This window comes from Octopus sinensis, linkage group LG7, assembly GCF_006345805.1.
Source record: "Octopus sinensis linkage group LG7, ASM634580v1, whole genome shotgun sequence".
Classification (NCBI taxonomy): Eukaryota; Metazoa; Mollusca; class Cephalopoda; order Octopoda; family Octopodidae; genus Octopus; species Octopus sinensis.
In genome coordinates, this window is record NC_043003.1 from 105,889,899 (window position 1) to 105,907,134 (window position 17,236).

General features: G+C 40.9%; 1 protein-coding gene across 1 annotated transcript in view; it reads left to right on the forward strand.

Annotated features, from left to right (window-relative positions):
* The window catches only part of LOC115213937 (retinol dehydrogenase 7), a 31,644-nt gene that overhangs the window by 12,789 nt on the left and 1,619 nt on the right, over positions 1-17,236 (forward strand). Inside the window, exons 2-5 of the mRNA XM_029782937.2 lie at positions 5,905-6,031; positions 10,329-10,414; positions 10,570-10,752; positions 13,350-13,487. Coding sequence (XP_029638797.1) covers positions 5,905-6,031; positions 10,329-10,414; positions 10,570-10,752; positions 13,350-13,487 — 534 coding nt within the window. The remainder of the gene's footprint in view (positions 1-5,904; positions 6,032-10,328; positions 10,415-10,569; positions 10,753-13,349; positions 13,488-17,236) is intronic.

Consider the following 17,236-nt stretch of genomic DNA (forward strand, 5'->3'; position numbering starts at 1 on the left):
GGCATGAGAGACCCCCCCCCCCCACCAATCTAGCTAATACAACCACAAGACCTTCAGGAAACAGCCCATGGTTAATAATACCATCAACCCCAAGATGAGGGTATTATTTTTCATTATCTTGGAGTAGGTATCCAGAACAAAATGTCAGTGAATTGTTTGGCAGATAGATGAATGAGGCAGCTTAGAAGTTTACTCTTTCAGTTGGCAGTTTTAATTTTTTTTAGCCCTAGGTCTCATGTGGCCAGTTACTCAGTTTTCATTTCACTGCAATCACAATATTCTCTTGAATGCGACACCAGTCCATTGCACAGTTTAGAGCCAGCAGTTTTCAAGGGAAGGGGCAAATTGATTACCTTAATTCCAATACTTTCTGGTACATTATTTTATTGGCTCCTGAAGGGATAAATGGCAAAGTTGACCCTGGCAGGATTTGAACTCAGAATGTAAAGAACAGCAAGAAATGCTGTTATACGTTTTGTCTGACGTGCTAATGACTCTGCCAGCTCATTAGCTTATGTTGGCAGTTGTTCTGTCTTAATAAACAAAGGATTTGTTACCCTCAACAGAGTGGCAAGGATCTCAGTTGACACGAAGCTCAGCCATGTGTATAAATTGTAAACACGAGGCCAAAATAGCTAGTGATGGAGCAACAAGGAGATTTCTGACAAAATAACCATTTAGAAAGAATTGGTAACGTTTGAAGTAATTCATTTGGCAATATTGCAATTAAGGCTTGTTGAAAACTTACAGGCCACAAGCTGTGAGTTGCTTAAAAGCATTTGGCTGCATTCGAAAGCTTAAATGAGGTTAGTAGGAAAACTGTTTAGTTGTTGCCAATGAGTCATTGCAATATTAGTTGATGAAACATTTTTTAAACTTGTAAACAAATTATACTCCCAGTCTTTCTGTTTTCACTCATTTCTTTCTCCAAGGCAATACTCTGTCTGTCTCTCTCTCCCCATCAGTAAAACTTGTTGCTACAAACATAACACCTTCCTGCAGTGTTATCTAATTTCTTGCAGAAACAGTCATCTTCCACAAAGTGCAAGTTTCCAAGGTTTTTTTGCAATTGTGGAATATAGATTCATTACATCTTTATGTCACAATCATAGCTCTAAATTGTTATTACTTACATAAGCCCTTCACTCCTTATAGAGCAGAGGACGTCAACAGCTTTTCTCTATTGTTCTAGACCCTGGGTTGTCTTTTCTGTTTCTTTCCAGTTGGGTCCCTGCTTTTGCAACTCTATATTTGCCTCCATCTATTTTTAGGGTCTCCTCTCTTCCACTTCTCTTGTGGGTTTCAGGTCAGGGCCCAATACTCTTTACTCTTACTCTCTTTTACTTGTTTCAGTCATTTGACTGCGGCCATGCTGGAGCACCGCCTTTAATCGAGCAACTCGACCCCGGGACTTATTCTTTTGTAAGCCCAGTTCTTATTCTATTGGTCTCTTTTGCCGAACCGCTAAGTAACGGGGACATAAGCACACCAGCATCGGTTGTCAAGCAATGCTAGGGGGACAACCACAGACACACAAACATATACACACACATACATACATATATATATACATATATATGACAGGCTTCTTTCAGTTTCCGTCTACCAAATCCACTCACAAGGCATTGGTCGGCCCGAGGCTATAGTAGAAGACACTTGCCCAAGGTGCCACGCAGTGGGACTGAACCCGGAACCATGTGGTTAGTAAACAAGCTACTTACCACGCAGCCACTCCTGTGTAATACTGGATTTTGGTTTCTTTAAGGTGTGGCTTATCCTTTTGGATTTTGTTGCACTGCACAATATGCCCCCCCCCCCTCCCGCCTGGGCCTTTATCTCCAAAAACCTTGTCGGTTTTGGATTGTCATCAATGCTTCTGTAACCTTGTTTTTGTTCTAAGTAGGGGTGTTGATTTTACACAACCTCATTTTTACCTCTGAGAAGAAGCAGTCCATATTAACCTGGTCTCTATCCTTTGACCTGTCCCAGTGTGGGAGTCCCTAATAGAAGCTTGTTCCCTGTTGACATAGCTTTGTGTTTTTGAGACAGACAATCCACAACACAACACAATGGGGATTTGACCTTGTGGTGGACTAAATTTCTATACACTCCTAAAATAAAATTGGTAGCCGATCGAATCAGTAGACAGTTGGACAAAAATATCTTGTATGTATTGGGTTGATGCATAATTATTGCAGCTTTCTTCAACAAACTTTATTCAACAAAAACAATAACATGTAATAAAAACATCTTTAAATGATTATTCTGGAGCATATTCACCATCTACTTCAATTACTGCTTCCCATTTACTTGGCAGACGGTCAGACCATCATTTAAATATGTTTTTGTTGAATAAAATTTGTTGGAAAAAAAGCCCCAATAATTATGCACCAACCTAATAGCTTACATCCTCTTTTACCTTCTGTTTTCAGATCCCACCCAAATTGACTTCACATTTATTCTTCTGAGCTTGGTAAAATACCACTTAGTAATTAAAAAATTGATGTTGATGTATTGGGAAGCCAGCTTCTTAACCACACCTCTAAACCTCAGCCTATCAACTTATATCTTGATCAGAATGTACTTGACTACTTTGTGTGACAGTTTATCTAATCCTTCCTTTTTTAGCCTAGTTGCTTGTCCAGAATTCTCTTTCCACATCACCCATATTTTTCTTTTTAATATATAGTTGCAGGTATGGCTGTGTGTAAGAAGTTTGCTCTACAAGCATGTGGTTTCACGTTCTGTCCCACAGCACAGCACCATCAGCGAATTTCTTCTACTATAACCTTGGGCTGACCAGGCCTTATGGATAAATTTGGTAGACAGAAACAGGTGGTGAGCTGGCAGAAACGTTAGCAGTATTTTGTCTGCTGCTATGATCTGAGTTCAAATTCCACTGTGGTCAACTTTGCCTTTCATCCTTTCGGGGTCGATAAATTAAGTACCAGTTACGCACTGGGGTCGTTGTAATCAACTTAATCCCTTTGTCTGTCCTTGTTTGTCCCCTCTGTTTAGCCCCTTGTGGGCAATAAAGAAACAAGAAACTGTGTGGAAGCCCATATATGTATGTGTGTGTCTTTATTTCTTTTTTGCCCCCCCCCCCACTGTCTGACAGCTAGTGTTGATTTACTTACCTCCCTTTAACTTAGAGTTCGGCAAAAAGAAACTGACAGAATAAATGCCAGGATTAAAAACAAAACGAAACAAAAAGACTTGGACTAATTTGTTTGTCTAAACCATTGCAAGATGCTGCCCCAGCATGGCCGCAGTCCAATGACTGAAACCTGTAAACTAAGTTTAGCACATCTTGTGAATAAAGACCAGATTGTGAGAAGACTGGTCTGTGATGCTAATAAAAAATAGAGGAAAGTTTGAAGAGAGTGAGGCATAGAGGGGACACTGACCTTTTGTGTCGTTTCATCTGAGAAAGAGAAGAAAATATTGGCTTTGGTGGTGATGGTGGGAAAATTTCTTTCCCACAAACGGAGAATTCTGAAAGGTCAGATTCCTCTTCTTCCCCCCCCCCCTCACAAACATGTCAACTTAGATACACTCATCAACTTCATTGCAAATAATTAAATCTATTCAAATCCTATGCATATCTTTCCAGGTCAAAATAATGAAATTTCATGCAGACATTCATTTCAATGACAATCAATCATATCTCACTTTAAACGGCTGCTGTTCATGTCTAAAATTCCTTGTGAAACTTTAGGAATGCCTCTTATTTCAAACCAAACCAATAAATTGTTTTACAGAAGACAGCTTCTGTCAACAGATCAACATTTACTTAATCACAAAGATTTTTTTTATCTTCGAAGCGTTCTCTAACAGCAATGCTTTTTTTTTTTTAAAGTTTATTGGTCTCTTTGGCTGAACTGCTGTTACAGGGGTGTAAACAAACCAATGTTGGTTGTCAAGCAATGGGAAAAGAATGACAAACACACATAATACGACAGGCTTCCTCAGTTTTTTTGTTTACTAGATTCACTTACAAGGCATTGGTTGGCCCGTGGCTATAGTAAAAGACACTTTCCCAAGGTGATGTGCAATGGGACTGAACTCAAAACCACATGGTTGCAAAGCTAGCTTCTTAACCACACAGCCATGCTTGTTCTTATAGTATAATTACTTTAAGGAGGCAGATTAATGATTTAGAATAGCCTGAGTTCAAATCCCACTTGGGCTAGCTTCACCTTGTCTCATTTTGGGAAGATATTCAGTGTCTGTAGTAACCCCAACGAATAAGAGACCCTGCTGACATTATTAAAATCTCCAGGGTCCCCTAAAGACCTGCACAAACTCCCCAACAGTTGTTCATTGCAGGTGGTTCAGTATAATTACTTACATGTTTTTCTTTTTTATTGAAACTACAGAACATCAACCGCAGAACACTATTAAATACTTTCCTGTTTATTTCATTAATGAAACAGAATTATCAAATCCTTACATTGAAATTTTCAGTTTGTATTTTATGCATTTTTAAAAACAGAATTTTATTATTTTCTGGTATGATCATGTGTTGGGTATGGATGAGGACAGCTGTGTGAAAAAGTGTCAGACCCTAACAGTAGAGGGAAACTGTGGAAGAGGTAGACCCAGGAAGATGTGGGATGAGGTGGTGAAGCACAATCTTTGAACATTGGGCTTCACAGAGGTGATGATGAGTGACCAAAACCTTTGGAGATACGCTGTGCTTGAGATGACCGGCAAGCCAAGTGAGACTGTTGTCTAAGCCAGTGCAGCATAACTGGCCTATCTAAGAGTACCCTTCAATCATTGGACAATAAACTGTGCTTGCGAAGACCTGTTGAGTCAAGTGAAGTCATTGTTGTGGCTGATGCCAGTACCACCTGACTGGTACCCATGATGGTGGCATGTAAAAAGCACCGTTTGAGCATGGTCAATGACAGTGCTGCCTGACTGGTCCCATGCCGGTGGCACGTAAATAAAGCAGCCACTACGCTCTTGGAGTGGTTGGTATTAGGAAGGGCATCCAGCTGTAGAAACCTTGCCAGATCAGAGTGGAGCCTGAAGCAGCCTCTGGCTTGCCGGTCCTCAGTCAAACTGTCCAACCCATGACAGCATGCAAAGCAGACGTTAAACGATGATGGTGAATGCACTTAATTGTATCGTGTGGTGCACCAGTGTACCACTGCACATCTAACTACAGCTTGTGGTGCAGTATGGTGTAATTGGGAACCAATGACCTGGACGGATGGAAAGTGAAGTCAACTTTGTCTTTGAACACAGAATATAACAGGGTATAACTAAATAATAGATGATGATAATAAAAATAACAAACTTATTCTATACAGTGCTCAGGTGCTCTATGGTTCGTCAGCAAAAGTAGCCAAAAGCTCATGAACAGGAAATGAACTGTGAACAAATCGTTAAAACAATAAATAAATCATTGTTTAATGTCCGTTTTCCATGCTAGCATGGGTTGGACGGTTCGACCGGGGATCTGGGAAGCCAGAAGGCTGCACCAGGCTCCGGTCTTATCTGGCAATGTTTCTACAGCTGGATGCCCTTCCTAACGCCAACCACTCCGTGAGTGTAGTGGGTGCTTTTTACGTGCCACCTGCACTGGTGCCAGGTGAGGCTGGCATCGGCCACGGTCGGATTGGTGCATTTTACGTGCCACCAGCACGGAAGCCTGTCGAGGTGGCACTGGCTTCGGCATTGATTTGGATGGTGCTTTTTACGTGCCTCCGACACGGAAGCCAGTCGAGGCGGCGCTGGTATTGGCCACGATTCGGATAGTGCTTTTTACGTATCTCCAGTCCAGGGGTCCTGGCATCTGCTGGGTGCCAGTCGTATATGGCTACAGAATATTTTGCCAGATGTTGATTTAAAACTTTTTACTAAATTTGATGAATTTCTTTTCTCTTTTCCAAGGTTGTGATAGCGGATTTGGTTTTGCAATTGCTCAAAAATTGGATAGCATTGGTATGAAAGTCTTAGCTGGCTGCCTGGACCAGTGCGGCAAAGGAGCAACACAATTAAAAAGTTCTTGTTCAGAAAGGTGAGACGGCTTACATATTTTTAAAATCAATACTTTAACCCTTCACCCGAAGGTGAATGTTGTTGATCCTTCAGCTGTTGGCTGAGACCACTTGTAATGTACTCAGAGTTCAGTAATGTACTTCGATGTTCACTTACAAGCCACTTCTGATGAGCCATCTGGGCATTTGAGAGACTCATTTTCTGGTGTGCTCATACACACTGCTCTTCGGCATGGTTCATATATGATGCTTACATTCTTGGATAGTCTGCCTCTGATTCTATAACATCTTTTTGTGCCCATGGCTTACATTGAGTACAACATATGCAATTTATACTGACTCCCTTTCCTATATTTTCCATACATTTACTCACTTTCACACAAACCATATCCAGTTATCCTGACACCACATCTACCAACCTAGGACATCGTTCACTTTTCTCAATTAATTGAATAAAAAGAAAATAGGAAAAAGAATGAAAAACATTACTGTGATATTAATAGAAATGAAAGTGAGTCCTTGTAAGTCTGTTGGTCATTGAGGCATCACTGGAGACATTGTCTTGTGAAGGTCATCAAGGGCAAGGCAGACTAATAGAACCCACTCATTTACTTAATTATATTTACTTAATATAATTATTTACTTAATTATAAATCTTATGATGTGGTCTTGAAATGCTGTATGTTTTTAAGTTTTTCTTTATCAGACCATGTGACACAATTTAATTCATACATGATTAGAGGGACAATTTAAATGTTATGTTTTTGACTTGCTTTCAGTTTGATTTCAAAAAGCTGTTCATGCCAGCAACCTTGTTATTGCTTAATCCTTTAATCCTTATTTATTTACGTTGACTTGATTTAATCTGTGTTATCTGATAGCTTTGAGATTTTGATGGTGTGATTGCTCAGTTTTAGAATGACATTGCAGAGTAGGTCTGAGAGACCAGATCTGGCTAGTTTGTACATAAAACAGGTAAAATATTTTGGCTGGATGTGTCTTGTTTAAATGCTAAAGGGTTAAGCTGATAACGTTTGCCCTACATACATTTATAAGTCTGTCATAGATTGTTGTCTGGGTTTGGCTGAGTCTTATCTGTAGTAGTTGTGCATTTGGTTTCCTCAACATTAATTTGGAGACCCATTTGTCTTGCATTTGCAGCCGAGTAATGAAACCGTGATGGTTAGCAATGTTATTGTTAATAGTTAGCAAGATCATCTGCATTAACGTAGATTAGAGATTATTTGACCTGCAACAGGGAACCCAGTATCGATTATTTCTTTCTTTCATTTTTATGGTCACTGCAACAAAATGCCTCCTTGCTTGACCTCTTCTATTATGTCCATGGTTATACTTGTACCAACATTGATCTCGAGAATCTGAATTAACTGTCATATTTAAATATAAGGAGGTCACATTTGGGCCAGCTGTATAACCCCTTTTAGTGGGGGAGCAAATGTGGCACGTACTCCAGCTATGTCACTGAACCAAACAACAATAGACATTACTTTTTTCTCTTAAGTGTTGTGTTGGTTTTCAGCAGGTGAATCAATAGGTATCAGACAGTTGTTCTAATAAATTACGCAAATGTTATTCAGGTATGATTTATTATACTTTGTGGCAAAACCCATTTATGTCAAAATGTAACAAAACTCATTTGTCTTATGAAACCTGGTTGAGTGTTAAGTTCTCAGGATGTTTTATTTTTTTAAGTATTAGTTTCCAGTTGAGAATTGAAAGTTATAGTTTGGTGTTATTATAATAATGTTAAAACTGGTAATTTCTCTCAAGCCAGGGGGTAAGTTTAGCCAAAAAAGAAGCTTCTATGCAGCTACTTGACCTGTTAAAACAGTAGCTAGTTTACCTCCTTACACACTACTGTTTCAGAAAAGGAAAGCCAGTGATTAACACCCATTGAAGATGGATAACCACTCAGAAACCCAGGTCTATGTGTATCATGTAAGGATAGAGATAGGAGCAAATACTAATTGGACACAGATTGTGTATTGTTAGTCAGCTGGAGGAGATGTCTTCCTGGGGCTAAAAACAACAGTAACACCATCCACTCTTGGACTTCCACATTTAGTTGGCAAATATATTTTATGAAACCCAGATTGTTAGAAACTGACAAACTTCTTTTGAACTAGCAAGGGCAGGGATATAGTTACAGTAGGTGCTGCCCTAATGTTTGACCCTCCCTCACACACACCAGCAGTATAGCCTCTACAGGTTTATTTAGCAGACCTAAAGTGCCTCCCTAATAAAAGCCTTGCTTGGAGTGGACAGCTCCCTACCTCAGTTATGTTACTGAATGAGGAAGCTTTTATTTGGTCACTTGATCTGTTAGAAACAGTAGCCTGAGTAACAAAGGGAGCCTCTTCTTAATAGAGGCTCAACCTGTTTAAAATAGCAGCCAAATTTCCTTTAATCACATACATTGCATCCTTAAAATAAAGGACACACATTGGCGAATGTAGCTATTGACATACAAAAAGGTGTGATGGCCATAACTGAAATGTCATTTTTATCGGAGTCAATCTATACGTAATTGACAACTGTTACCTTCTGTTTGACTTTGTGTATTGAGAAGTGTTAGGGGCCTCCCTCGCCTCTCCCTCCTCAACACAGACATTGGTTTAGATGTTTCATTTGTTTCGGTCATTGGGTTGCTGTTGTACTGAGGCACAGCTTTGGCGGGTTTCAGCTGACCAGGCTGACCACAGTACTTACTTTTTTAAAATTTGGTACTTTTTCTATTGGTCTCTTTTGTCAAACCACTTCAACGCAGGGCCATAAACAAACCAGCATCGATTTTCAAGAGCTGGTGAGGATACAAACACAGCGATACCACTGGATGGGTAATGTCAGTGTGCACACACAATAGTTAGTTTGTTCCTTCTTGAGCCATACCTGGCTCATAAGGGCCAGTTTCCTTGGCGTATGGGTTCCTCGCCTGGACGGGACGCTGGTCCGTTGCAGGTGAGCTGCAAGATGCAGGAGGAAAGAGTGAGAAAAAGTTGTGGTGAAAGAGTCAGCAGAGGTTTGCCATTACCTTCTGCCGGAGCCATGTGGAACTTAGGTGTTTCGCTCATAAACACACATATCGCCCGGTCTGAGATTCGAACCCGCAATCCCTCGACCGCGAGTCCGCTGCTCTAACCACTAGGCCATGTGCCTCCACACACACAACAGTGTAAGTGATGATTCAAGAGGAAAACTGGGTATAAGAGGCATTAGATTTTGTGTGCAAGAGGGAAGACTGCACTGGTATGATCATGTGATGTGTATTGACAAGGACAGCTGCATAAAGAAGAGCCAGTCTGTAATTGTAGAAGGAACCTGTGGAAAGGGTAGGCCCTGGAAGGCATGGGAGTAAGGGGTGAGAAAGGATCTTCAGATACCGGGCCTCACTGAGGAGATGACAATAAACCAAAACTTGTGGTGAACTTGAGAAGATATGTCAAGCTAAGTAGAATTGTAGCCACCTGTGCATTCAGGCGTGTCCTTTATGGCCATGCCCCAACTCTCTCTCTCTCACAGCTGAAAGGCCTGGCAGTTAATAGTCTCATGTAAAATGCCCTTGTGCTGGTGGCATATACAAAGCACCCAGCACTCTGTAAAGTGGTTGGTGTTTGGAAGGGTATTCAACCATAGAAACCATGCTAAAATGGAGCCTAGACAGCTCTCTGGCTGGACTGCCCCTGTCAAACCGTCCAATACATGCCAGCATGGAAAATGGACATTACATGAGATGATGGTATAATGATCGTAAGGCGGTGAGCTGGCAGAAACGTTAGCACGCTGGGCAAAATGCTTAGTAGTATTTCGTCTGCTGTTACGTTCTGAGTTCAAATTCCGCTGAGGTCGACTTTGCCTTTCATCCCTTTTGGGGTCGATTAAATAAGTACCAGTTACGCACTGGGGTCAATGTAATCAACTTAATCCGTTTGTCTGTCCTTGTTTGTCCTCTCTGTGTTTAGCCCCTTGTGGGTAGTAAAGAAATAGGTATGGTTCTTACAGCTGGATGCCCTTGCTAATGCCAACCACTTTGCAGAAAGTACCAGCTTGGGTGCTTTATGCATTGCACCTGCACAGGTGCCGTATCCGTAGCATAAATATTAACGGTTTTATTGTATTTTTGTGGCAGGATCAGAAAATATTTTTATTTTTGGAATATTTTAATTAACAAATCTTGTTTTCTGTTAACTACTGTGTTGTTTGGCTTTGTTCATTTCAAAGAAATTATAATTATATATTTATTTTAATTACAACTGGAGCAGCAATAATCTAATTTATTTATCTTATATTTCTGTATAGGTTAGTGGTCTTAAAATTGGATGTTACGAACCATAGGGATATTGAAAATGCGAAAAGCTATGCACAAGAATTACTTGGAGAAGATGGTAAGTGCACTTGAGGTTGTTGTATGTTATGTCTTTTATAATGTTGAATAAATCTATGGGATAAGGTATTTTAATCTGACCATTCCATTATTTTTCAAACATAGTGTTTGTAATAACTTCTTGTAACCATTATATTTTTGCTCCTTATTCTTTAGGTCTGTGGGGTCTTGTCAACAATGCTGGAATTTCTTACTTTGCTGAGACTGAAATGACATCTGAAGAAATATTCCAGAAGACAATTAATGTTAATCTTTTTGGTACAATTCGATTGACAAAAGCATTCTTACCTTTAATTAGAAAAAGCAAAGGTAGAATAATCAACATGGCCAGTTTCGTTGGTAATTTCTTTTTTCTTTTTTTCTTACTTTCTTGAATAAGCTTTATGGAAGACAGTTTGCCAATTTCATTTTAAAACATTTCTTTATTACCCACAAGGGGCTAAACATAGGGGACAAACAAAGACAGACAAAGGGATTATGTTGATTACATCGACCCCAGTGCGTAACTGGTACTTAATTTATCGACCCCAAAAGGATGAAAAGCAAAGTCGACCTCAGCAGAATTTGAATTCAGAACGTAACGACAGAGATCAAATACCGTTAAGCATTCCACCCAGCGTGCTAACGATTCTGCCAGCTCGCTGCCTTTTTAAAACATTCTATCAAAGAAAACTCTCTGCCATTGATTACTCGGGGGTGCCATCTGCATGTGTAACAGCAGTTGAGTTATAATTATATTTAATGAGTATCAAAAATCGATTTGTGTCACTTTGGTCAAGTCTCTTCTTCTGTAGTGTCTCGGCATCACATGGCAGTTGTAAATCAGTGTCATTTGTTTCCAATATTGTGTGAAAACATACGGAAATATTATCTTGCTTGGAAACAGGTGAGGGTTGGTGACAGGAAGGGCATCCAACTGTAGAGCACTTGTCTCAATAAACTCTGTCTGAAGTGGACATTAAAACTATGATGGTAGTGATTACCTTTTGGAAATCTTTCTACACTTATTTGAAAACTGAATGTTTAAGTTTGAAAAGTTGGTTGTTTGATTATCTTTAGTCTTACCTGAAAGTCACCTGTTTCACTTTACCCCTTTCTCTTTCTCATCATCTTTGAAGTCATTGGAACATGTCTCTTGGCTCTTACATTCCTCCCAACTGGTGGAGTGATTGAACTGTCTATGCCAGTTTCTATCTCCGTCTACCAATATTTCTGACCAAACGCATTATTTCCTTATCTCCAAACCCCGCCTTTACTCCCCGGATCTTCTGATCAGGCTATCTTATATTTCCTTCCTCCACTACACACACCTTTCTCGTACTTAACGCCAGGTAACTAATTTTATACCAACAGCAAATATGGTTTAAACTTTGCCCTTTATGAGATAGCTCATTACCATAACCTTTGGACATCTCTGTATCAAGTCTCAAGATCCATAGGGTTGGTTACCTGTTTTCCATGGTGTACAAGTGATTGAGATGACAACATTCCCCCTGGATGGGAAGTCAGTCCCTCATAGTCATTCATTGTAGCTGAGTGGACTGGAGCAATGTGAAATGAAGTGTTTAGCTCAAGAACGCACCACCTTATCCAGGAATAGAAACCACGCTCTTGTAATTGTGAATGCAACTCTCTAACCACTAGGCTATGTGGCTGAGAAAACTCAGCAGGTACTTAGAACTGTCCTTCTTGGTATGTCCTTCTACATCTCTTACACAAACCTCATAAGACCAAAGCCCACAGCTGATTGTAATTGCATGGGTGAACAACCCAGCTTCCAACATTTAGAGGAACTCCACCACCAACGCCGACAACGAGATGTTGTTTTTATCCACAATGCCTGCAAGACAGACTTCTAAAAAAAAAAGCAAGGCATCACTCAACCTGCAAGCTCTCTTGCTTTCCAAAATGCAGCAGAACCTTCTGTTTTAACTTTTGCTGTTGTTGAGTCCGGATCGCTCCTGACTGAGAAACCTGATGAAAGACATTCCATTTTTGACCATCCTATCTTATCCAAAAATACAATGCAGTTAGGATTACAAGCTGAATATCTTCATCATTTAATGTCTGTTTTCCGTGCTAGCATGGGTTGGACGGTTCAACTGGGGTCTGGGAAGCCAGGAGGTTGCACCAGGCTCCAGTCTGATCTGGCAGTGTTTCTACAGCTGGATGCCCTTCCTGATACCAACCACTCCGGGAGTGTAGTGGGTGCTTTTTACATGCCACTGGCACAGGTGCCAGGGGAGGCTGGCAGCGGCCAAAAGTCTGATGCTCTACCGACTGAGCTATGCAGGTGAACTTATTTCTAAATTGGTAAGATGCAATATGAAGGAAATTTGGTTCCACTTTCAACTGACTGAGAGACTTTAGCATAGAGGCTCTGTAGTTGGTTTGGTTTTACTTTTGTAGATAACCTAAATTAATTTAATTATCTGTATTCATTCATTCATTCATTTGACTGTGGCCATGCTGGAGCACCGCCTTTAGTCGAGGAAATCGACCCCAGGACTTATTCTTTGTAAGCCTAGTACTTATTCTATCAGTCCTTTTTGCCGAACCGCTAAGTTACGGGGACGTAAACACATCAGCATCGGTTGTCAAGCGATGTTGGGGGAGGGGGACAAACACAACACACAAACATACACACACATATATATATATATATATATATACACATATATACGACGGGCTTCTTTCAGTTTCCGTCTACCAAATCCACTCACAAGGCTTTGGTTGGCCCGAGGCTATAGTAGAAGACACTTGCCCAAGGTGCCACGCAGTGGGACTGAACCCGGAACCATGTGGTTCGTAAGCAAGTTACTTACCACACAGCCACTCATACGCCTATCTTAATACTTTTGATAGAGAGCTCTAGTATTCTGTTAAATTTTCTTATGCATAATTCTATTCTGATTTTCCCCCAACTGTCTTTACAGCAAGAATTCCTATCAACGGGACAAGTGCTTACTCTGTTTCTAAAAGTGCCATTGTTGCCTTCTCAGATATTCTGCGTCTTGAAATGAAAAAATGGGACGTTCATGTTTCCATCATTGAACCACTTGGATTTCAAACGAGTAAGTACTTCTTTGACTCAGCATTTCATTGTTTGGGGTTTGTTGATGTTTAGCCACAGGTCAACCCTAGTCCAACAGACCTGTTCAAAGGCACTCCATTTGTGACTGTGCCATGTTTTATGTTACAGTGTGGACATCAGTGCATTGTTTGGGTGTAGATAAAATAAGTAACTGCCAACAACTATATTTTGGAACACAGCAAAAAGAAAACCCAGAAGACACACAGACAAACCATGTGGTTTCAGGTTCAATCCCACTGGACTGACCAATGACCTGTGAGTGAATTTGATAGATGGAAACCATCTGGAAGCCTTTTGTGTGTGTGTGTGTGAGAATATGTGTGTGTGTGTGTTTGCCTCCCCACCCCCCCAAATACCAGTGTTGGTTTCTTTAAGTCTCCTAATGTAGCAGTTCAGCAAGAGAGACTGATGGAATAAGTATCAGATTGCAAAGAAAAATAAGTTTTGGGGTTACTGTTTCTGAGTACAAAAATCTTCAATGTTGTTCTCCACCATGGCCACAGTTCGATGACTGAAACATGTAGGAAAAAAAAAATAAACGCAATTGTGATTAATAAGAATTCTTGTATCTTCCATCTCTCTTTTACCATATATATATGTCATTGCCAGTGCCGCTGGATTGGCTCCTGTGCAGGTGCCACATAAAAAGCACCATTTGAGCTTGGCCGCTGCCAGTACCGCCTGACTGGCCCTCGTGCCGGTGGCACGTAAAAGCACCCACTACACTCTCGGAGTGGTTGGCTTTAGGAAGGGCATCCAGCTGTAGAAACTCTGCCAGATCAGATTGGAGTCTGGTGCAGCCATCTGGTTCGCCAGGCCTCAGTCAAATCGTCCAACCCATGCTAGCATGGAAAGCGGACGTTAAACGATGATGATGATCATGTATATATATCGTATTGAGATGCCTGCTCCACACCAATGTTGATGTGTTCAGCTGCCAGCTCTGGTTTTGCTGCTTGTCAAGGTGAGGAGGGCAAACTGTCAAAGTAGCAGTTGCTCTCTGACAGGTTTGTAGTTGAACCTGTGGAGTGGAGACTGCTGGTATTCTTGGCCCCTGGACCACATCTTGGCTCACCTCTTACAGGGCAGAGATGGCTATCTGCAAGTGTGAGCCCTGTGAATCAGTGTCTGTTCCAGTGCAAGCCTTTCACCATCTCTTGGGGCAATGCCCTTTCCGTTTTGTCCCCTAGGGCCATGAGGCAGATTGACAAACTTTTTTTTAAACACTTAAGTTCATGAACCAGTGTCTGCTCAGTACCATATCCACTTCCTTTTTAAACTAAAGAAATGGTAATTGATAGACAGTGCTCGTTATTTTGTAAAAATAAAACAAAAAAAAAAAGAAAGAGTAAGAAAGACAAAAAATACGCAAAACTATTCCTAAACATATCTGACAGAATTTGACTTCAACAGTTTTCTTAACCATTTCAAAATAAATGTCTCCGATTCTTTTGAAATGTCTTAAACTAATTTTAGTCTATAAAGCTAATGCTTTTTGATGTTCAGCAATAAATCTGTCAACACTTACAAAAATACCCCCCCCCCCCCGCCATTTACTTGAAAACGATATAAATGACATACCTCTCCTTGCCCTGCTATTTCATATCAACAACAGTGACCACCTGTTGAATATTTCTGGCCATAAAAAGTTAAAACTCTGCTTGCGAAGACCTTTTGAGGCAAGTGAAATTGAAATCGATCAAAAAATCAATGGAAATTGTAGTTGTGATACCAGTGCCGGTGGCACGTAAAAGAACCATCTGTTTCTGTTGCCAGCGCCACCTTGACTGGCCTCTGTGCTGGTGGCACGTAAAAAGCACCAACCGATCGTGGCCGTTGCCACCCTCGCCTGGCATGTAAAAAGCACCCACTACACTCTCGGAGTGGTTGGCATTAGGAAGGGCATCCAGCTGTAGAAACACTGCCAGATCAGGTTGGAACCTGGTGCTGCTGCTGGTTCTCCAGACCTCAGTCAAATCGTCCAACCCATGCCAGCATAGAAAACAGACGTTAAACAATGATGATGATGATATATATATATATATCTAATAAAGGGGCATGTAAGCCCTCAACAGAAAAAAGAAGGCTTTCCTCTCCACGTGGGACTCAAACCCACATTCCTTTGTTAACATGACTGTGTTATCTTTACACCTGCAAATTAGCTAATTCGCTGGTGTGAAGGTAACACACTTAGTCATGTTAACAAAGGGATGTGGGTTTGAGTCCCACGTGGAGAGGAAAGCCTTCTTTTTTCTGTTGAGGGCTTATATGCCCCTTTATTAGACTATTTTCCTTGCACGGTGATCGTCATAAGCTTTAAGCTTATAAAAAAAATACCATTATTATTATTATTCACTGGATTGTAAAACACGGTGCCTTATAGCAAAACCATTAGCACCGAAATATATATATATATATATATATATATAAGCAAAATAGCAAATTGTAAAATCTCGACGAGATCAGAGTATTAATTCTAACGAGTCAGTTACCACATCAAAGTGGCTGTTCCATGTTACTACTAGTTTAACCCCAGGCAAATCTTCTGCCAGCTGGTCATCAGTGCAATGCTGCACCCTTTCATCATCATCATCATCATCGTTTAGCGTCCGCTTCCCATGCTAGCATGGGTTGGACGGTTCAACTGGGATCTGTGAAGCCAGAAGGCTGCACCAGGCCCAGTTTGATCTGGCAATGTTTCTACAGCTGGATGCCCTTCCTAACGCCAACCACTCTATGAGTGTAGTGGGTGCTTTCTACATGCCACTGGCACAGGTGCCAGATGAGTCTGGCAAACGGCCACGAACGGATGGTGCTTTTTATGTACCCCCGGCACAGGGGCCAGGCGAGGCTGGCAACGTCCACGAACGGATGGTGCTTTTTACGTGGGGAGCGAACCTTTACCATCCTCTAGCAGATGACAGGATTGTGAGACTGACTTGGTTTCCAGCCTGTTGGCTCATCCTCATCCACGAGCAGCACCTGGTCACTTGTTACTATAGTTACTACTCTGGTTTTTTTAAATATTTTCAGCCTGGTACTTTTCCTATGTGTCTCTTTTGCCAGACTGCTAAGTTATAGGGATGTAAACACACTAACACCAACTGCTGTGTGATGGTGGGGGACAACCTACACACACACACACAATGGGCTTCTTTCAGTTTCCATCTAACAAAGCCACTGACAAGGCTTTGGTCAGCTTGAGGCTATAACCCAAGGTGCCACACAGTGGGTTTGAACTCAGAACCAGGTGGTTGGGAAGCAAGCCTCTTACCACACAGTCACACCTGCTTTTATATGAATGGTTGTTTTTGGTTTGTTTTGTGATTAAGAATTGATGGCAGAATCGGGATTTGCTTATTTGCGTCCCTTTAGTTGATGGGTTTCAAATCTCTCCCAAGGACTTTGCTTTTCATCCGGACAAAGTCAGTAACATACAATAAGAATTGGGTTTGATAGAACCGAACATACCCTTAAAGCCTGTTTTCCCAGCTCGGACACGGTACAGTGAGAGAAAACCGATCGACAGATACAAGATTATTATTTATCCTCTTAAGGATAATTTTTCTATTAAGTCTCATGACTTCAGGTATGAAGACTTCGAAATCAAATTCCATGTATTTCATGATACAATAGAGATTTAAAAAAAAAAATTGCTAACTTGAACCATATTTATAGCATGGAAAATGATTCTATGATTCTATTTTCACATTCTTAGCCTCGAATTAT